This window comes from Prunus avium, chromosome 1 (assembly GCF_965620075.1).
Source record: "Prunus avium chromosome 1, drPruAviu1.hap1.1, whole genome shotgun sequence".
Lineage (NCBI taxonomy): Eukaryota > Viridiplantae > Streptophyta > Magnoliopsida > Rosales > Rosaceae > Prunus > Prunus avium.
In genome coordinates, this window is record NC_142284.1 from 6144761 (window position 1) to 6167053 (window position 22293).

Below are 22293 nucleotides of genomic sequence, written 5' to 3' on the forward strand. Positions count from 1 at the left end.
GCTCATATACAATGTTCGTCAAACTCATGCAGTATTCTAATTTCTAATTCTTTCTATTTTAAATATAATTAAGATAATATATATATATATTTCTTGATTAGATAACTTAATACGTTTCAAATTAACACACGAATATATTCATATAAGAAGTAGCGTCCACGAAACAATTCTTTTATATTCAAAACCTTCACACAATTGTTGCTTGCGAAATAAAAATGATGTATCATATGTGTTTTCAATTGGAGAATATTCCAATTACATATATATATATAAAAGATTAAAGAGTTTTATTCAAATTCTTCAAACACCTAATACACATTTATTAGACCCAAAAAAACACGTAATGCACGTTTCTAGAGTAAATAAGATTTATAACGATATTACTTACCCTAATTTTCATAGTTGATATGCCGTTTTTTCTGTTCAAACTCACGATGTTTAGTTTTCTATTGAATTATTAATTCAATGCATACCCTTAATCCTAAAACAACGTCACTAATGGCACTCCTTTTAATTTTCTAAGAAAATATGATAGTTAAATACAATAGGATAATAATCATTTAGACTTTATCTTCTTTTGTGCATCACCAATTATGCAAAGATGTTCATTAAAAAATGGAAGATACCATTTCCTTTTTCTGCTTACATACGCAAGGTAGCATATGCAAAAGCAACATGCTCTTTAGCACACATTCTTGTTTGTCCATTTTTATTTGCCATTAAAGTCAACCAAACCCAAAGGCTCATAACCCCAATAATATTAGTGTTTTTACTTTTATTTATTATTTTTATACAAGCGATAATAAGAGGGGGAATCGAATTCGAACTTGAGTGGAGAGTGGAAAAATACACCCGCTCTAATCAATTTGGCTAAGGCCATGTTTGTTGTAGTGTTTTTACTATATTCACCTGGAGTTTGGGTTTTACTCTCCTTTCAGTTAAAATCGAAATTAAAAGATGAAAAAATAAAATAAAAAACCCGAAAAGGAAGCAAATTTTAAAAAAGAAATTGAAGTGAAACAGAGCAAAAACCTTATCTGGACTGGAATTAGCGCTTTTTCTTCGGTTTAAAGAAACAGAGCTTTAAATAGCAAATACCCGCTGAATTGAGCCAAATACATCATTTTTAGTAGACCCACAGATAGGACCATCACATCCCTCTCTCTCTCTCTCTCTCTCTCTCTCTCTCTCTCTCTCTGTGAAGAGAATCTAGGGTTTGTTTTGAACAGTGAATCTTTTGCATCAGCTGGTGGTGGTAAGGGAATCTATAACGTTTTACTCAAACTTTGCTGTGACAAAAAAGAGTCCACCTAGGGTTCTCAAAACTCAAACTGTCTTTGTTTCTTTATCTCTCTGTGTTGCTCCTATCGTTTCCAATACTTTGGTACTCTGTTCTGACCGTTTTGCTGTATTTGAATGCTTGAATTCTACTGGATTTCTTTCCCTTTCCATTTCTATGTGCTTGACTGGTTGCTGCTGATAAAGTTTGTGCTTTTCATGGTTTTGGTTGTGTAGTATGCTGGGGCTTGCTGTTGTTGATGATAATATTTGTGTCTGCCTCTGATTATCCGTGCTTTTTATTGGATTTTTTCTTGCATTTCGATTGGTTGGATAGAAATTTGGGGGAAAAGGAAGAGAGAGTTTTGAGTTTTATTATATATGTTGTTTTGGGTTCTTCTCAAAACTCAGGAACTCGTATTAGTTAGTCTGAAATGAAGTCTCTCTTTAGAGCGTCCTAAAGAGGCTGTTTTTGCTTTTCTTAACTTTTTTCTCGTCAAAGGGTTAAATTTTCATGTTATCTGCTGGTCTAAGCTCTCACTTGCATTGCAATGAAGTTTCAATTTTTTTTCCTTTTGCTGATAATTGGAAGTGAATGATAAGATAAAAAAACTTACACTTCTTAATAAGAATTGTTAGTAATTCTACAATTTGGATAATACTAATGAATCTTGCCATTTTTTGTTGTTGTTGTTGTAATTTCCTCTTTTTAAAGCTGTTATGACGCCTATGTATCAATTACTTTTCAGCATATAGTGCATTTATCTTGTACAATTTGAGAAAAGTTAGATATGAAGACCAATTATAAGTTTGAGAAATTTTAATTCCTCTGCTTTCTTAGGACTAAATATTTTCTTTGGACATTTTAAGTTCACTTGTTTCAGAAAAAAAAAATGTTATAAAACAAAAATGTACTTCTTGGCATGAAAGTACTAAGTGTTCTCAGTTTAAGGAGAAATGTTAGTAAGTTTTTCTACTAATCATATGCTGTTGAAGTACTAGGGCGCCTTCTCTCATTTCTGGTTCTTTCTATTAGCTATAGTTTATACTTAATGTCTTATTATGTTTGATCTTTACTTCGTATATTTTCTTGCTATAATCCCCCACATATTGCCTTTAATGCCCTGCATATCTTGGCTTTCTCAGGGTTCCATGTGAGGTTTCTTATACTATCATAGTAAAAGGGGGGCATATTATATTCTGTTAGCATGGCGACAGAAAGTCCAATTAGAATGTCCGAAACTAGTGGAAAATGGGCTTCCCATAAGAAGGCTGCAAAAATTGCACCATCCTCTGCTAATATGGCAGCAGAGGAGTTGAAATTGCTTCTGAGGGGCCATAGGCTTCATAGCAGTGAAAAGGATGCTTCCCCTAATCGAAGTGGAAGTGCACCCCCAACCATGGAGGGTTCATTTTTATCCATTGATAACCTTCTATCCCAGCAGGACTCTGGAAGCTTGGCAAGTCTAAGTAGTGTTATTGAAAGGTGTGAATCTGAGGAACAATTACTTGCTGATCCAGCTTATTTGGCATATTACTGTGCCAATGTCAATCTTAATCCTAGACTTCCTCCTCCACTTATCTCATGGGAGAATAGACGCCTGGTACGCCATATTGGTAGTTTCAGCCAGAATTGGGGACCTGTAGATGACAGTGGTAATGCTCCTTTGCATGTGTCTCAGGGATCACTTCCTACACACAAGGAAGAATCTGAGGATGATCAGTCACCCAAACAGGTTTCTAGTGATTGGGCAGATCAGACAAGCCAAATTTGGTCTGAAGAGGATGCAGCTTCATTGGTAGGCCAACACAAAAATGTGGGTGATTTAATACAGGTTAAAAATCGATACCTTTAAATTTTTTTTACCAAGGTGCATATGTTCCTATTTTTAGTTACCTTAAGAATTTCATTTAATATAATTTTTCTAGTTAGGTTGTCAAGTTTTGAATCATTTTCACTTATTGACAAATGAAATAATTGTTTTATCATACTGTGAATTCCAAAGAATATTAGTGCTAGCAAAACACTGGAGTTGATGTGGAATAAGTAATGACTGATTGCTTTTAGCTTGCTTTCATTACAATGTCATGGTTGTAAATACAAAACCATCTTTTATTTCCAGGAAGATTTTGGTGGTTCTCCACAACCTGTATATAATCACTCTCGTACCTTAGGCAATGAAATACCTGAGGAATTCATTGATCAAAGACCTGTTTCCAGTTCCTTGCATGATCCCCCTATTAATGTGACAGCTGCCATTAGGACCACCGTGGTTGCAACTTCTGCAGATAATACAGTACTTTCACTAAGTGATAATTCCTCACCAGCCCCTATTGCAAGTTCTTCATCTCTTGATTTTACCAGGACTACAGGGATTAATGATGCTGGTGTTGCAGTTATTGAATCTGAAATGAAGGCTCTTAATATATCTAACATGCTGGAGAATAAAAGAAATCAAGAACAATGGCAGCGCAGCTACCAGAATCATTTCCTGCAACACCAGATACACCAACAACAAAACAGTTTATCTCAACTTCAAAGTGGCAAGTCTCAAATAGCTTCCCAAGGAGCATACATTGGCATGGATCAGTATCTCCATAGCACCACCAAGTTTGCAGCGGATGTACAGCCATTACTCCAGACATCTGGGTTCACACCTCCACTATATGCAACTGCAGCAGCCTACATGAGTTCAGCTAATCCATATTACTCAAATTATCAGGCACCAGGTGTTTTTCCTCCACAATATGTAGGTGGATATGCTTTAAACCCCACTGGCTTTCCTCCGTATATTGGTGGATACCATCCTCCAGGTGCTGTTCCTGTTGTTGTTGATGGAAATGTTGGTCCAAGCTTTAATGCTCAAACATCTGGGGTTGCAACTGGTGGCAGCATTTCACCTGGTGCTGATATGCAACATTTAAGTAAGTTCTATGGGCAACTTGGCTTTCCACTGCAAACTTCTTTTTCCGATCCTATGTACATGCAGTACCATCAACAGCCTTTTGTGGAGTCATATGGTGTTTCTAGCCAATTTGATTCATTGGCTTCTAGAGGTGGCCTTGACTCAAAGAAAGTGTCCACTCATGCTACTTATTTGGATGACCACAAAATCCAACAACAGAGAAATGGAAGCCTGGTGAATTTGAACCCACAAAGAGGAGGGCCAGTAAGTCCCAACTATTTTGGAAGTGCACCAAATGTTGGTATTTTGATGCAGTATCCAACCTCACCCCTTAGTGGCCCAGTGTTGCCAGTATCCCCCATAAGTTCAGGTAGAAATACTGGCTTGTATTCCGGATGGCCAGGGCAAAGAGGCTTTGATAGTTTTGATGACCCCAAGATTTATAATTTCCTTGAAGAGTTGAAATCTGGAAAAGGCCGCAAATTTGAGCTATCTGACATCACAGGACATATTGTTGAATTCAGGTAAGTTCATTTTGTGCTCAAATTTTGATTTCTTTAATAATTTTTATTAAATAAGTAAGTCATCATGAATTTTTCAACTCCAGTGCTGATCAACATGGGAGTCGATTTATTCAGCAGAAGTTGGAAAACTGTAGTGCTGAAGAGAAGGCTTCTGTATTCAAAGAAGTTCTCCCACATGCTTCTAAACTAATGACTGATGTTTTCGGTAACTATGTGATTCAGAAGGTACGTTTCTATTTTTTCTTATCTTTATGCAGTTAAAGAAATGTCATGGTTCATGCCATTTTATTAATTTCCATTTCCTTTCATTTCAGTTTTTTGAGTACGGAAGCTCTCAGCAGAGGAAGGAACTTGCCAAACAACTTTCAGGTCAAATTCTGCCTTTAAGTTTGCAGATGTATGGCTGTCGTGTAATCCAAAAGGTATGTGAGTGTGATAAGTGTTGCTAAAATATGTGTGGCTTATTAACTTCATGTTGCAGATTTATGTTTCTATGATTCGCAATTCTATAACACGACTCAGCTTTTCCTTTTTATGGGTGTAGATAGTCGAGAACAGTTTTAGAGGGGTCTTGTGATTGAATTGATTGATATCTTAGCTTGACTTGTCTTGAAGTTTTGCTAAATTTTATCTTCATATTTTTTAGTAGTGTACCTCATTCATATATATTTGAAGGCGCTGAAGAGGTCTTCGATATTAAGTGCTATTACTAGTTATGTTTAGAAGTAAACAACTGAATGCAGGTCCATGTGGCGGTAATTTATTAGGTTCCTGTAATTTGTAAATCTACATTTTCTTGGGTAAAACACAATTTTGGTCGCTGTGTTTAGGCCTGAAAACACATTTGGTCACTGTATTTCATTCTGTTAGCAATTTAAGTCCAGCTTTTAACTTCTGTTAACTAAAACTAAAATAATTCTGTTTAAAATTAGAAAATAAGATTAAAATATAGAAGAACCTGGGAAAAAAATAAAACAATAAAACCTAGTATCCCTGCCCTGTATACCACCCACCACCCCTGCCACTCCAACCCACCAAGCTCTCTCTCGAATTGATCCTCCCTCTCCCTCAAATAGATCCTCCCTCCCCCCTCACCAGCCACCACCCCAACCTCAATGCAACCCCCATCTTCCGCACTCAACCCTACCCTCATACTAATCTTTAATAGCCACCCTCTGATTCATAATAAACTGATGGGTTTGTTTGTTTTCAAGACTGAAACTTTGTTATTATCTGATTATATGGGCTTGACTGGAAAATGAGATCTCTAACAAGCTGCCAACAATATTTGCATAATGTAACTGGAACTGGAAGCAAGTTGCATAACATAATTGCCTTACCAGCATGTTGTTCTTTCTTGTCCCAATTGTAATCCTTATATTATATACTATTTTTGTGGGTGCAGGCACTTGAGGTTATTGAGATTGAACAGAAAGTACAGCTTGTACATGAACTGGATGGACATGTTATGAGATGTGTTCGTGATCAAAATGGAAACCATGTCATACAAAAGTGCATTGAGAGCATTCCGACAGAAAAAATTGGGTTTATAATATCTGCTTTCCATGGTCAAGTTGCAACACTTTCAATGCACCCTTATGGTTGTCGTGTTATACAGGTATCACTAAACTTGAGGGGTTTTCGCACTTCTCTTCCCCCCCTTTAATGTTCATCCTTTGGTTATCATACGAAGAATGAACTTGTTTCCTGTGTTTTGTAGAGAGTTCTGGAGCATTGTACAGATGAGCTGCAATGCCAGTTTATAGTTGATGAGATCTTGGAGTCTGTTTGTGCTCTTGCCCAGGACCAGTATGGCAATTATGTAACCCAGGTTTGTCTTTGGCTCTGTACTATAATTACAATCTAATTATGACTTAGTCTGTCTCTGATGAGTTAAGGTGCCTTTCTAAAGATATTATTTGTGCATAACGGCTACTCAGTCGACTTCTTGGTGGTAATTCCTAATATAGAGCTAGCACAGTCACATGTTTATCATGAGAATTTTCGCTCTCATATAGTTTGAGGATAGCCATACATTGGCAGTTCTAGAATCCTTAATCGTTTCAGTAAGACTCCTGTTCAAATCTCTTTTCAGCTTCTGCCTAAAGATTATAGTTTATTTGTTAAGTCTTAGGTTCAAAATTTAACAGAATGACTATGTATATTGCTGAGTAAGCAATGAGATAATACACTATGCTATGCAAATAATTGTTTGGGAAACTTTTTTGACAGAGGCTTTAGTTTGTGAAGAAAGAGGCTTCCAATAGTAAGAATAATTCAGATGGTCTAAATATTTTGAAAAGGAATGCCTACTCCAGAAGTTGAGTAGTCCACGGGAAAGGGCTTGTGGGTAAGGGTGTAAGTGAGCCGAGCTGAGCCAAGCTTGAACGAGATGAAAGAACAATCGAGCTCGAGCTGTATCAAACTAATTTACAGTAATAAGTTGGCCCGCTTATATAACAAGATCTTCAAGCTGGGAAAGATTAATGATAAATAGTGAATAAAAATATAGATATTTTTTTATAAGAAATAAAAATATAGGTATAAACGTAATAATTAAGAGTTAACAGCAAGGACATTGGTCTTTAATATTTTAAAAAAAATACGTTCTTCAACATTAACTTCAAATGTAGGAGCACAACATGGTACTATAAGAACAAGACATAGCCCATATAAGCATCAAAGAAAATAAAATAAACAAAATGCTTTGATTTTGATAGAATTGCTTTGTAATCATCATTCAAAAGATCCTTCATTCCAAGTAAACTTCTTATAAACAAGATGTTCATGAGCTTTGCGCGCCGAGGCTTGGCTTGCTTTTATTACAAGCTGAGTTCAGACGACCCAAAACTCAATATGAACTCAAGTTGTATAGAGCCGATTTACAGCCGTACTTGCTGCTCAGTGTCTGAGTCTACTCCAGAAATTGCCTGCCACGCATACATACTTACACTGTTACACACACAAGTTTCTATGTGAAATGACAACAGGAGAGGTGTTGAAGTGGTCTCTCTCTCTCTCTCTCTCTCTCTCTCTCTCTCTCTCTCTCTCTCTCTCTCATGCCTATTTGGTTCCTCAAAACTCTGTATGTATGCATGTATATGTGTAGGCTTTTTTCTTCCCAAATAGCTGAAAGTTGAGACAGTTATATTGCAAATATGAAATATCCTTTGCTCTAATGTGCAATACTTATTGCCAACTAAACTTCTGGATGTACTTTGTGCTTCCAACTGCATATATGTTTTATTAATCTTTCAAGCCATTGATCTGTGTCAATTGTTGGGCTAATGAATGTTTTTGATGGTTGACAGCATGTATTAGAGAGGGGAAAACCTCATGAAAGAAGCCAAATTATAAGCAAGTTGTCAGGTCATATTGTACAGCTGAGCCAACACAAGTTTGCTTCAAATGTTGTTGAGAAATGCTTGGAGTATGGTGGTGCTGCAGAACGGGAACGGTTAGTTAGGGAGATTGTTGGGAACAATGAAGGAAATGAGAATTTGTTGGTATGAATAATTTCTCTTGATCCTCCGGTCCCAGTTCTATAAGAAGAATCCTTCAGTTATATTCTGTATGTTTCATGCGCTGGTGCACACACTCGCATACACTTATATATGTCAATTTGTAGTTTTAAGAGCGGTACAAGTAATTGGATTTTAAGCTCAGTTGCATATTTTGTGTTGCATTTGGAGCTTCCAATGTACTTTCTTTACCTTCATGTTTGATTTGTCTTAGGTAATGATGAAGGACCAATTTGCAAATTATGTGATCCAGAAGGCTCTTGAAATCTGTACTGATAGTCAGCGGGTGATATTAATTAATCGTATAAGGGCTCATACTCATGCATTGAAGAAGTACACTTATGGGAAACACATTGTGTCTCGGTTTGAGCAGCTTTTTGGAGAAGGTATCTATTCTTAAACTTCAAACCACTCTTGCTGTATTAATGCTGCATGGATTTAAATAGGGAGCATGCGTGTTGAACACTACATTAACTTGGAGAGGTAGTGGAAATGACCGAAATGCAGTTGAAGTAGCCTCAACTGCATTTGAAATTTCCTTCTTTTTTTCAGTTCATTGACTAGGAAAATCCACGCAGCCTAAGTTGCATCCTACCTTCCGGATGCAAGCATCTATGTTTAATCTGCATGTACGGTTAAATATATGGCATAATAATCTTTGATGATGAGTGTCCACTGTACCGCCCCCGGCGACTTTGCTAGTTTTGTTTTTGTTTTGTTTTTTGCTTTTGGTTGTGCTTTTTGTAACTATTCTCCAAACGTCTTTACTTGGTGATCCGGAATAATAAATGACACAGAAAACAAACTTTGCATCTCCTAGTGGTATACAGGGTCAACCTTTGCAGAAACTTCATTTGAAAGTATTTTCGTGTTTCAGTCTTTTCAGTGTACGGTTTGTTTTTCTTTGGCCTACAGAAAATCAATCAGGATCGTGATGCCACGAAAAGGGAATTAAACAAGAATTTACCTTCAGTGAATCTGTGGTTTGTCAAAGCATACAGGTAATGTGCATCCCCTGGGCAATTGAAGAGAATGGCATGAGATTGTGGCTGTGCTGCCTCAGTATGCGCGAAGTTGTCATGTGCAATTCGATAAGTGGGGGTTGATGTTGGCTGGGTTGATAGTTGCAAGTAAATATCTGTTTATCGTCAAGCAATATATACTTAAATACTTTTAGGATGATTTGATTGCAATACAACTCAATTGGATGGAGTAATTGGTAGGAAAACCTTGGTGCTGTAAATTTATGTAGCACATTATTCAGATGTGTGGCTTTCATGATAAGTTGTAGGCCTTGATCTTTTTTCTTTTTCTTGGTTTCAGATTTCAGTTGGCCTTGATCTTTATGGCCGTATAAAAATTAACAAATATTCTGTTCGTTTCCAGAGTCATGACCTTTGAAGCACTTTATCCACCTACGAGTGCCAACTTTTTGGGTCAAATATGTTTTGTACACCTGTGGATTGGGGTCTGACAATTTGCATCAAGTCTTTCAAAGTTGACTAAACTCTAAAACCTAAACCCTTTTGATGTTTCACCCCAAAAAAATAATTAGAAAACCCCTTTCGATGTAGCTTTCAGTGTCTCTTTTTGTTTATTTATAATTTTTATAATGCGTACGTGAAGGGTAAATTGGTGTTTTGGACAACAAATAAAAATCTTTTCTAAATTGAAACCCAAGCATCATTGTGGTGTAATTCTCTATTGAGATTTGTGAGTCTTCTTTAGCAATAATAAGTTGGTTCATATGGAAAAAAATAAAACCAGAGAGAACGAGGAAAACCCCTTGCAGTGTTCTCACGAGTTAAAATGTCAATGCATTTCTCAGTATGCTATCTTGGCTGTATATGATAGCTGAGATGCTGCTAACACATTCTGAACACCTTATTTTGGGGCAACTTTGATGCATGCCATTGTAGGGTGACATTTGCTGCTACAAAATTGTGTGTTTCTTTAGCCCCAAAATCCAAAACGGTGTATTGAAAAGGCTCTCAGGCTCCTCTTGCAAGTGAATATTGATAGGAAAAAGTGCGCATGGTTTCATGAGTTAGGTGCTTAAAGTTCAAGGCAAATATTAATCTTTTATCGGTGAGTTGTGTAGGGTGTCCCCTTACTCCGCTAACCAATTTTTTTTTTATTTTCATTTTTTGTAAATACTTAATCTTTCATTTTTATTATCTCGCATAGATAGTTGCAATCAATTTAAATGAATGAATTTGTTAGAACAAATCATTTCATAGAAATATTAATATTTAATTTATCTAAATTCGTGTAATTTAGTATTTATTCAATTTTTTTGTCAATTTGTAAATTGAATAAAATCGATTGAAATGAGAATCATTCTCTTTACCATCTTTTTTACTCTTTACAAGTTCAAATGCAATTTTACTCACATGACAGAATACCGTGGCCTGCACATGGTCATATTTTTTATTCTAAAAATGTCAGAAAAGTGCGAAAAATATACAAAACTTAAAAACAGAATACCGTGTATATTGTCAAGTGAAAGCATAACCCGTGTATTGTCAAATGAGAAATCTCAACTCTAGTTTTTCTCATTTTTGTTCTGGGTTTTGGATTGGATCTATGCTTTCCATCCAAGTCAAAAGCCTACCATGTTAGGAGATGATCTTGTAATGTTTTTGCAAGTATTGATGATTGAAGGAATTCTTCTTATTGTATAAATAATGCTCGAGTTAAAAAACAAACAAAAAAGCTTGGTTTGAGAATAATGAAAACAATGGGCCCAAACTGGGCTACAAAGTTGGACTTCAGAGACTTAAATCTGAGCCCATCAAGCCTGAAGGTTGTAAACCCATGCCACAGTGCTAGGGTTTAAGCTCTTTCCGTCTCCTCCCTCTCTCTTTCATTTTGTTGTGTTTTGCGAAACAAGAAACAGAACAGAAAGCAATCATGTCTCGGCCAGAGCTGCAAGCTCCACCTGAGATTTTCTACAATGAAGAGGAGGCTCGCAAGTACACTCGCAATTCTCGAATCATGGAAATTCAGTCAGAGCTCTCCCACCGAGCCCTCGAGCTTCTCGCTTTGCCTGAAGATGGCGTCCCCAGGTTGCTCCTCGACATTGGTATCTTTCGAAACCCAGCAGCTCATCTTTCAATTTTTCATAAAAAAGCAAAAGGGTTTTAGTTTTATTCACTGAACAAGTGAAAAAGCTGAGTGCTTTAGCTTTTCACTGTAGGTTGTGGTTCGGGTCTTAGCGGAGATACATTGTCAGAGAGCGGGCATCAGTGGATTGGTTTAGATATCTCCCGGTCAATGCTTGGTATGTGTTTTTTTGGGTTTTTTTTTTTACTTGTTTTTGCTTTTGAGCTTCTTTGCTTGCTCCCATGGGTTGTTTCTAAATGGGCATTTCATTTCTTTGATAATTGGAGATGTTGCATTGGAGAATGAGGTTGAGGGTGACCTTTTGCTTGGGGACATGGGTCAGGTATCACACTTCAAGCCCTTGAAATGTTTGCTTATATCTTGTTTGCAATTCAGCATAATCATTGAAAAGACAAAGAAAAGAGAAATGCATTCACACAAAGTTGTTTCTTTTTTATCAGCAAAATGTTATGGTTCAACCCAAATTTTTTATTTTTGCAGGGCTTAGGACTTCGTTCAGGAGTTATTGATGGAGCCATAAGTATCTCAGCCGTTCAGGTTGCCTTTTTTTTTTTTTCTTTTTTTCTTTTTTCTTTTTTACTCGCCAATACTTACAATGAAATGAATATTTAGCTTGATTTTTTCTATGTTAGCATGTGCCCCTCCATTCTATTTTTAATATATAAACAACCATTTTCTAAATGATTGTGGTTTGTCTAAGCCTTAAAGCTTTCCTGATTTAAAATTGCTATTTTATACCTGTTTTTTCCTCATTTGTAATTACTGATACTACCTCATGTATGGATTGTTGATAGTGTGGTATGGTCTACTTTATGAATATTTCTCCAATTTTACTTTTATCTTTTTTTTTTTTTTTGGTAATGCAGTGGTTGTGCAATGCTGATAAGTCCTCACATAATCCACGATTACGATTGAAGTATGTTTTGTTTCTTATTGGTTTTAATATCCTCATCATAATTCTATATTGTTGTATGCTTGAAATATGAAGATAGGTATCAGGATCTTGTTGGTCTTGGCCACATTAAACATAGGTTGAGCCTGTAATCTCTTCTTGATTGCAATATGAGTGTTTTGTCTTAAATTCTTTTGCAGGGCTTTCTTTGGATCATTGTACAGATGCTTAGCAAGGGGAGCAAGAGCAGCATTTCAAGTGTATCCTGAAAATCTAGACCAGCGAGAGCTGATTTTGAGTTCTGCAATGCGTGCTGGATTTGCTGGGGGTGTAGTTGTTGATTATCCCAACAGGTATGCAACCAATGAAAGAAATCTTATGACAGGCTGTTAGTTTGTCTGAAACAATGTGGTTACTAAATTGCTCTCTAAGGTCTTTGCTCATGCATGAGCCTATATATCTACTGACAAACACCTTTTAACCACTCCTCGTACATGAACCTTTTCAGGCTTTCCGCATCAGCTTTTAAAAAAACAATATTATATATCAGATCGATCCTTGCAATATACAAAAAGATCTGAACAATGCCAGTAAATATGAACAGATATGTAGTTTGGATTTTTATTCTGTATGGAAATTTGACATCCTTGACTAGTTCTTAAGGCATGCTATAATTGATAAATAAAATAATAGTAATTTCGAAAGGAGTAACAAGACCCTAATTTATGGGACATAGAATGGATTTGTTAAGAGATGTTGATGTAATAATTAGACAATTTTCAGAATAAATGAAAATATCAAAGGCTTATAGTTGCGGTTATTCATCTCTGTGTATTTCGTGTTATTTATTTTCTTGAGAATACAAAAGGCAATAAACCTGTAAAGAATGATTGCTGAACTGCTCATCATTGCTGTTGACTTGTGAATTAGCTCCTAAAGAAATTCAGGTCTTAAATAAATAAATAAATAACCTTTTTCTCTTCCATTTTACAAGTTGCACTATCATTGTATGGTACAATGGTTTTATACATTTTCTTGTCTACATGTTCATTTCATCATTTTACCTTTCACTAGTACTCTTTTGATTTCCTTTCAATCTAATTTTTCCTTGCCTGGATGATCGGAGGAAAAATTGGAATGTGTTTCCGTAACTTAACCCAATGAGTGAAGCTTTTAAGAGAGTATTGCATGAATAGGATTTATAGGAAAAAGGGTTAGTTTCTGAGTTCACATTAATTATCTTGTAACAGTTCCAAGAAAAGAAAAGAATACCTTGTCCTCACTTGTGGCCCACCATCTATTAGCACATGCACTCCCAATGGAAAAGGCGAAGATGGTGAGAGTTCCTCTGACGATGATAGTGAAGATGAAGACAATCAGACAGTAAGTTTTCACTGATGCATTTACTGTCTTCATTGTTTTGCTTAGTCAAGCTGATGTTGGCTAGCTACGTTGTCCTCCTCCGGTATAACCTTTCTATTATTCCACAAGGCTAATGTAAATTCCAAAGTACTAAACCATAGCTATTTATTTATTTTTGAATTTCTGATGTGTTATTGTTTGTGTGAAGCAGGTTTCAATCTCAGACAGGCACAGGCCCAAAAAAAAACAGAAAATAACAAAGAAAGGCAAGGGAAGAGAATGGATAATAAAGAAGAAGGAACAGATGAGGAAAAAAGGAAATGTTGTTCCTCCAGACACAAAGTACACAGCTCGGAAACGAAAGGCTCGGTTTTGATCTTACAGCAGGCCTAAATTTTTGAGTGTTCTGGCTTTGGTGTGTGCTTTAAGTGGTTTATATAGGCAAATGCATTTCCTTTTTTCTCAATAGTGCTTTAGAATACTGGCCATAAGCAATTTATATACAGATCTCTCCAGGTTATGGACGTCTGGTTGTAATATGATTATTCCTGTAACCTTAACAGTTTTGAGAAAAGAGAAACTTTGTTCTGTTTTAAGGTATTGAGCAACTTAATAAAAGCCTTGTTTGATGAATGAATATAGTTATTAATTCCTTTTCACCTCTGCATTCATCGTTTTGTGATGAAATTTTCTTGGAAGACTGGCTTGGTAAACCCTCGACATTACCATAATCCGAATTGCAATATGCTGCTTCGCATTTGAGCCAGCTTAACTCCTTCAAAGTTTTTTCCTCTTCTATTTGTTTGGCATTCATTTTTTTGGAATTTGCAGCTCAGAAATTAGGGGTGTGCAAGATCCAATCCAATCCAATTTTAATCGGTTTTGATGATTTGGTGGATTTAATTGGATCCCTAGTTTCCAAAACCGATATTATTAGATCGGATGATTGATTTGATTGGGAGAATCCAATCCAATCTAATTCAATTCAATCCAATTTAGTTAGCTTCATCCTTATTTTGCTCGTGTAAGTATTTATAATTGAAAAAGTTATGAACATTTTAAGTCATTAGATGGAGTTCTGCAATATATTATAGAATAGGGAAATTTGCATAAATACCACCTGAACTTTCAGGTATGTGCGTCATTACCACCTGAACTTTTAATTTTTATTTTTAACCACCTAAACTTTGTAAAGTGTTGCAATCCACCACTTACGTCTAACTCCGTTAAAATTTCCGTTAAGTTTAAGGGTATTTTTGTCAATTAACTATAACAAAGAATAATTATATTAAAAAACAGATTTTAAAAAAAAGTTAACCTAATTACAGCGCCTTCACCCTAACCCTGCTCCTACTTTTCCAACTTTTCCAACGTCAATTCGCTCCACTGCAAAAAAAAAACCTACGTTCCCAAAACCCACCCTCTGCATACACCATACTCTATATTCATCTTTGTCTCTTGGCATCTCTTGTGTGGGTTGTTGAAATTGAGTAGCAAACTAAGGATTGAAGTAACTGATATGGATAATAACTTTAGATACGCCGGGGACCCACCAAATTATGGTAAGCTTCGACAATTACGTATTTATACTTTTTAGATTGTGAGTAATTGTTTGGTAAGGGGTGTGGTGATTGATACGTTTGAGTTTGTAACGTTTTATGGTCAATAGTGGTTCTAAATTTATGTGTTTTTCTGAATTTCTTGATAGTTTTTGACTTTACTGTAACTTTAAAAAAATTTATTGTTGTTTAATCTTGTAGTTTGCTTTGTCTATTATGATATTTTGCTTAACAATTAGATTGCATCGAATGTCTGTGGGGCTATGTCGAATATGTCAAATTTTCACATTTATATTTTATGCTGTGACTCACACATCACATATATATGTACTTCAATAAAATAAAAAAACGTTGCCTTGTTAGTTCAACAAAAAGGAGCAGCTCCTAATATTTGTTATTTGGTTTATGAAGATGGTTCTGAAAAATTATATGTTTTGTTTGTTATTTGCATGTATAAAACTAAATTCACATGAGAATTACGATCATGTATAGTGTATTACTGTGGATATATATGTTAAATTTTTGAAATTTTAAAAATAGTGGTAACTTTTGTTTGTTCAATGTTCTATACACAGAGGGTTTAGATCCAGCATTGTGGACTGCTGAAATACACCATGGTGGTCAACTTCAAGACATAGGTAATGGATACAACTTTTATTTTGGTGGTAGTGTGGTTTGGGTAGACAACTTAAATCGAGACTACATGTCACCTTTCGATTTTGATGATTTTGCAAAGAAATTGGGGTATCAAGAACGTGTTGGATACTACTATAGAGTGCCAGAGGGAGTAAATGGGGTGGAAAGTAAGTTGGTTTGTATTACAAATGATGAGGTGTTTAATAACATGTTTGATAACTTGCTTCACAGTAGAGTTGTTGTCATTTATTTCTCTCATGGAATTTCTTGTGGGCTTCTAGAGAGTCAGGCATCTATTAATAACCATTATGTGCAGCAAATAGATATATTTCAAACTGAGAGGCAGCAAAGTAACTCACGTCAGCCAGAGAAGTCTCCTCAATCAGATGTGCTAGAATTTAATTGGGTGGATGTGGATGTACAAGAAAAGGAAGCAACCACTGAATCTGATGATGAATTTATTGATTCTGATTATGAGCAAGAGGAAGAAGGGCTTGGTGTATCATTTGAGCAAAATGAAGATGATGTCATATATGACCAAAATGTAGAAGGTTCTAACAAGGAAGATATACAAAATGAGATTGGACCAGAAGAGCAAGAGTTTGATGAATACAATTCAGAAGATCTTAAAAGCCTAGATGGGAACTCATCTAGTGATGAAGAACCAAATACAGTGAATAGGAGAAGGATGAAGAAGAAATTGCCAAAATTTAAACAATTCAGGAGAGAAACTGATATTAGAACCATAGAGTTTCATTTGGGGATGGTTTTTGCAAATGCCAAGGAATTCAAAGAAGCTGTGAAATGGCATTTCGTTAACCATTGTAGGTCTTACAAGTTCAAAATAAATGATTGGTATAAGGTTAAGGCTGTTTGTAAAGCCGAGCCATGCCCTTGGTCTGTGTATGCTTCTTCTAATGACTTGTCTGACAGACATTCCCCTTTACATGTTAAAACATTAGTTCCAAATCACACATGTGGAACTGATGAAAACAATACAAGTGTGACTAGTACTTGGTTGGCTGATAGATATGCTGACGATTTATCCATTAATCCAAAAATGGATGTCAAGACAATGAAAGCTATGGTGAGGAAAGATTATATGGCACAAATCTCAAGGTGGAAAGCATATAGAGCAAGATCAATAGTAAATGAGAAGCTTGAGGGTTCCTACCAAGAGCAGTATTCCATACTACACAAGGGTTTAGAATTGAAGCAAAGGTTGTGGGCAGCAGCAAGGGCAACAACAGTGCCTTGGTTTGATGTTGAGATGAGTAGTTTACAAAAGTTGGATGATGAAGCATATAAGTGGCTTAAAAAGGAAAATGCACACTACTGGAGCAGATCACATTTCTCTGAGCACCCAAAATGTGACATTTTGCTAAATAACTTGTGTGAGGCATTCAATAGTGCCATACTGGATGCAAGGGATAAACCTATTTTGACTATGTTGGAAACTCTGAGAATGTATATGATGTTGAGGATGGCTAAACAGAGGGAAGCATGTGACAAATGGCATGGTGATATTGGGCCAAGGATCCATACGATCGTTGAGAAGAATAAGGTAGAAAGCAGTAAGTGCATTGCTCATTTGGCAGGACAAAAAATGTATCAAGTGGTGCATATGAGTGGGGTTCAATTTGCAGTTGATCTGGCTAAGCACACTTGCACATGTAGAGGGTGGAATTTGACTGGAATTCCTTGTGGACATGCAATAGCTTGCATTTGTAGAAGGCATGAAGATCCTGTCAAGTATATACATTCATGTTATAAGAAGGCATCATGGAAAAGGGCTTATGGACCTTTTATTCACCCTATAGCCAATGAAGAGCTGTGGGAACACACTAACTTTCCTCCCATCTTGCCCCCTGTGTATCATAAGCAACCTGGGAGACCCAAAAAAGTGAGGGCAAGAGAGAAAGATGAGAAACCAGCAGCACCTACTGGATCTAAGCTATCAAGATCCTTCCATGTCAAAATAAAATGCTCCATTTGTGGGGAGCATGGCCACAACAAGAGAAAGTGCGATAAAAGAGGTGGTGCCAACAATATCAATAAGGTATTTAGCTTGATTCGTTTTCAAACATATCATTTGCAAGCACATGATATATGTTTATAATTACTGAATTTATTTGTAGGCAAAAAGACCAAGTGCATCAAGAGGCCAACCAAGCACTATCAATAAGGTATTTAGCTTGATTGGTTTTCAAACATATCATTTGCAAGCACATTATATATGTTTATAATTACTGAATTTATTTGTAGGCAAAAAGACCAAGTGCATCAAGAGGCCAAGCAGGCACTATCAGTGAAAGAACAATTCAACCAAATTTAGCAAGTACATCAACATACCAACCAAGCTCTAGCTTGCCAATGGAATCACAACCCGTTTCTTCTGTGACAACCAACACAACAAGGAAATTTAGGCTCAAGTCTCCTGCTAAGAAGACAAAGATTTAGAAATCATAGAGGACTTAATTTCTTGGTTATATTTCTGTTTTCTAATTAATTTGTAGTTTATTATATAGGCATGTCCTGTATAAGGACTGCATGCACTGGTGTTTTGGTACTTGAATTTAGACATTCCTAGAACTTGTTTGTCAATTGCAGATGTTTAGTACCTTTTTGGGATATTTATATATACTAGGAATGCAATTGATTCCTTCCCAAAACCCATGATGAAGTTACAAAATTTAAATTCTAGTTTTGATGTTAAATTTTTTGAATTTGCTGGATTGAGGGTGAGAGAGAGAGTAACTGCAGTCTGAATTTTTATTTTTTGGATATGCGAACTTCCATTGAAATGAAGGACAAGCCTTTGAACAAATAGTGCAAGCCATGAAATGAATGCAAGAAGGCTTTGGCAAAAAAAAAAAGGAAATATAGGAAGGCAACAAAATCAATGGGCCATTGCAATTTGATATGATATTTGGTGGAATAAAGACGATGGAGTAGAGAGAAGAGAGAGAGATATGGAGGTTAGCTTTATTTTTTTGTATTTTTAATTCTATTTTTTAATATAATTATTCTTTGTTATAGTTAATTGACAAAAATACCCTTAAACTTAACGGAAATTTTAACGGAGTTAGACGTAGGTGGTGGATTGCAACACTTTACAAAGTTCAGGTGGTTAAAAATAAAAATTAAAAGTTCAGGTGGTAATGACGCACATGCTTGAAAGTTCAGGTGGTATTTATGCAAATTTCCCTATAGAATAAAAATAATTTTCTCGTATTTCATTTATATTTTACATTTACGTCTATTAATATGTTTGATTAGATTAAACTAGGGGTGGGCATCTCATCCGAATTATCCGCGTACCGATTGTACCGTACCGACGGTTTGGTTTGGTTAATGGACACAATATCTCTAACCCCGACGGAAACATGTACTGATCCAATATTTATACTTATTTTATTATTTAAATACAAAACAAGAAACTAAAGGTAAATACAATCAGCAATTTGTATCACTCCTTTATCACTGCTGTATCACTACTTTATCACTATTGTATCACTGCTTTATCACAATGGTATCACTTCTTTATCACCCGGGTACTGTAGCAGTTTTTGGTCAGAGAGGAATTTCTGAACTTCCTATGTTTTACAGTTTCGACATTTGTCCTGTTTTTTACTTGTAACTTTCCAACCGTTGATCCAAATTTTATGTTCTGTATATGGTTGGATTCAACATGAAAAACTAAAGAACCCATTGCAGAACAAATGTCAAAATTAATTACAAAAATGTAGAGAATCCGGTAAAAAGAACACTCAAGGTTCAAACAACAAACACAAGTGGCTCCCAGTACATCTTGAGTACATATTGAATGATATAGTGACTAAGTTATCTGATTTCATACTTGGATGAATTAGACTATTGGATTTTTATATTTTACAAGAATAATTAGGTGTATTTGTTCAAGAACTTATGTTTTGTGAAAGTATTATGAATTGCATTTCTATTAGTATGTTTTAATTACAGTACTACCGGCGTATAGAACCAATCCGAACTAAATATTAGGTTAACCGATCCGAAGTCTTTGGTTTGGTTAACGGAAGAGAAAATGATCTACCAAAGTCTTTGATTTAGTTAACAGAAGAGCCATCTACCATTCCGAACTAATCTATGCCCAAGCCTAGATTAAACCTATGATCCAATCGGATTGGATTATAATTTTCTAATCCAATCTATATTGGATTGAATGTGGATGGCTAAATTATATTGATTTCGAACTGATCTACACCCCATGAAAAATTGTCACTACCATCAATTTTGATGTTGAACCTTCAATTTTCAAATTTATTGCCCAAACAAGTACCAAGCCATTGTGCTGGGTATTATAGGACAAACATAACTGTGGTTGGGAACCTTAAAAATCAAATTAGGAACGCAGTACATACAGGGCAGACTTCAATGGCTGCACAGTACATATATATCTGCACTGCAAAAATAAGGCTTAATAGTAACGACTCTTTTACTTGTATGGAACCTTGTAACCACCACCAAAGAGTATGTGCGGAACAATTACAGGAGCAAAAACTAAGTTGGATATAACCAGCTAAATAGATGAGAAATGCAGAAACAAAGCCAAACAGATAAAACTTTCAACAACACAACCATTTAAAGAGTGACATCAAATTGACTAACAAAAATTTCTCAAACAAAACTTCTTCATATCTCATATTCTCATCCAACAATTCACAAAAATCAAACACTACATGCAAATTGAAAACGGAAACTAGTAATATTACGACATAATATATAACCCGGAAACGACTGAGTTATGACTAGATTAATCAAAGAGAGAGAATCCCATGTCATCATCACTCTCCTCCTTCTCTTCCTTCTTCTCCTCAGCTGGGGGAGCCTCTGCAGCTGCCACACCACCTCCAGGGGCTGCAGCAGCCCCACCTCCAATAAAGGCACCACCACCGCCGCCACCACCAACGATCACCTGTACCAAAGAAGTTTCAAGTTATGGATTCGGCAATACAACACTATAACCATTGAAAAGGGATTAGCAAGAATTAACATCACATAGCAACCACAATTGGTCCTCTTTAAACCAACGGTTTCCAAGGTTTTTCTCAACACAAAACTGCCATACAAAACATATTGCAAGGGGAAGTGCTTTTAAACTTTGGCTTTTCACTACAACAGACAATATCAATAGAATTACAACAAAAACAAGCGAGAGTGCTTATGTGAACAATTTGGGCAACATAATTTTTTTAAAATTTGAAGCATAAACCCAATACATGGATGTTTGACCATTTACAGCTTATTTTCCATGTAAAACAATAATTTCATTCAATTTCTTGCAATAATCGATTGCAATTTTCAAAAATCACAAATCAAAAGAAAAAGCTCCGAAAACAATCCCATATGCACGATCAAACCAAATACGAATAAACCCATCAAAAACCAACAATAAGCAACCAAACAAATCAAAGAAAAATCCCAGATTTCAAATTTCCTTGTCTTCTCAAAACCATAACTCGAGATTTAGTAGAGAAAGACCTGGAAAACGGCTGATGTGGGAGTGACTGGAGAGTAGGAGGTCTGGACCCCACCGGAAGAGTCGGCAGAGAGAGCGGTCTGGACGAGCTTCCTCTGGAGCTCGAATGTGGAGGCAGCAGAGGCCTCAAGGTCTCCATTGTGCTGCTTCGCGCTCCACTCTCCTCCTGAGGTCCTCAACACGAAAGTGAACACTCCCATGGCGAATCGAAACACTAACCCAAAGTTTCAGATGTCAGTGCTTTTGAGACTCTTGAGACACCACGGGCATGAACGGCACTTCGTTTAGTGACTTGCTCTTTATGTAGAATGCGATGCCAAAACCCTAGCAGGCACTCGCGAAAAGTCCTATTTGTCCGTATGATTTTGGTAATTTTCTGAAAGTGATTAGGGATGGATTTGTCATTACAATCCTCCTTTTTGGTGGGTCAACTGTCAATGGGGACCCTAACAAGTAAACGGGCCCCATAACTATTTAATTGATATTTAAATATTTATTTCCTCTTTTTTTAATTGGTATTTTTTTTCCTTAATAATGATTAAAAATTGTAAATTAGTGCAATAACACATAAAATAGGATGTATAATCTTACAATTACACTATTAAAACTAAAATACAAACACAAACTAAAACCCAAATTTAAACTTGAAAATCAACGAGAAAAAAAGTTTAAACAGTAAACTGCAAGAGTAAAAAATGTGGAGTTCTATCTTCATCCCCGCCCCATTAAAGCGAAGCAAGAATTGGGTTAAATTGTCATTCCTAAATACAATACCAAACTAATACTTAACATGAACCCATAAATAAAACAAATCGGTTGGTGTCAAACATGAATAATATCAATTTGGACTTAATGAGATTTTTTGATTTTTTTTATTGGGACCTTTTCTATTGAGAAGGACGATAATATACTAAACTCATACTCACACACAGTACACGGATGCTAAGTCTCGAACTCAGGACCTTTGCCTG

General features: G+C 36.0%; 4 protein-coding genes across 6 annotated transcripts; 3 read left to right on the forward strand and 1 right to left on the reverse strand.

The window, feature by feature from the left end:
* Positions 1 to 1092: 1092 nt before the first annotated feature.
* LOC110758360 (pumilio homolog 6, chloroplastic) lies at positions 1093 to 9607 on the forward strand. 3 transcript variants are annotated; one of them, XM_021960197.2, is made up of 10 exons: positions 1093 to 1255; positions 2425 to 3113; positions 3402 to 4708; positions 4792 to 4933; positions 5023 to 5130; positions 6114 to 6326; positions 6429 to 6539; positions 8020 to 8214; positions 8444 to 8615; positions 9145 to 9607. In XM_021960197.2, exons 2-10 carry the CDS (start codon positions 2487 to 2489, stop codon positions 9162 to 9164), a joined length of 2895 nt encoding a protein of 964 aa, XP_021815889.1. In that variant the 5' UTR covers positions 1093 to 1255; positions 2425 to 2486; the 3' UTR covers positions 9165 to 9607. The 3 variants fall into 3 exon arrangements, with proteins under 3 accessions (XP_021815889.1, XP_021815891.1, XP_021815890.1); XM_021960199.2 differs by having other exon boundaries at positions 2425 to 3095; XM_021960198.2 differs by having other exon boundaries at positions 1249 to 1384.
* A 1466-nt stretch (positions 9608 to 11073) lies between these two features.
* RID2 (S-adenosyl-L-methionine-dependent methyltransferases superfamily protein) lies at positions 11074 to 14242 on the forward strand. The gene is made up of 8 exons (XM_021960154.2): positions 11074 to 11314; positions 11429 to 11512; positions 11622 to 11677; positions 11836 to 11892; positions 12222 to 12271; positions 12448 to 12600; positions 13498 to 13630; positions 13821 to 14242. The coding sequence occupies exons 1-8, from the start codon at positions 11143 to 11145 to the stop codon at positions 13983 to 13985; spliced, it is 870 nt and encodes a 289-aa protein (XP_021815846.1). The 5' UTR covers positions 11074 to 11142; the 3' UTR covers positions 13986 to 14242.
* Positions 14243 to 17251: 3009 nt separating this feature from the next.
* Positions 17252 to 18264, forward strand: LOC148297194 (uncharacterized). Its single transcript, XM_088253649.1, has 2 exons — positions 17252 to 17863; positions 18070 to 18264. The coding sequence occupies exons 1-2, from the start codon at positions 17252 to 17254 to the stop codon at positions 18262 to 18264; spliced, it is 807 nt and encodes a 268-aa protein (XP_088109775.1).
* A 2192-nt stretch (positions 18265 to 20456) lies between these two features.
* Positions 20457 to 21617, reverse strand: LOC110758463 (60S acidic ribosomal protein family). Its single transcript, XM_021960332.2, has 2 exons — positions 21325 to 21617; positions 20457 to 20758 (listed from the first exon to the last, which is right to left on the reverse strand). Exons 1-2 carry the CDS (start codon positions 21520 to 21522, stop codon positions 20597 to 20599), a joined length of 360 nt encoding a protein of 119 aa, XP_021816024.1. The 5' UTR covers positions 21523 to 21617; the 3' UTR covers positions 20457 to 20596.
* Positions 21618 to 22293: the final 676 nt, after the last annotated feature.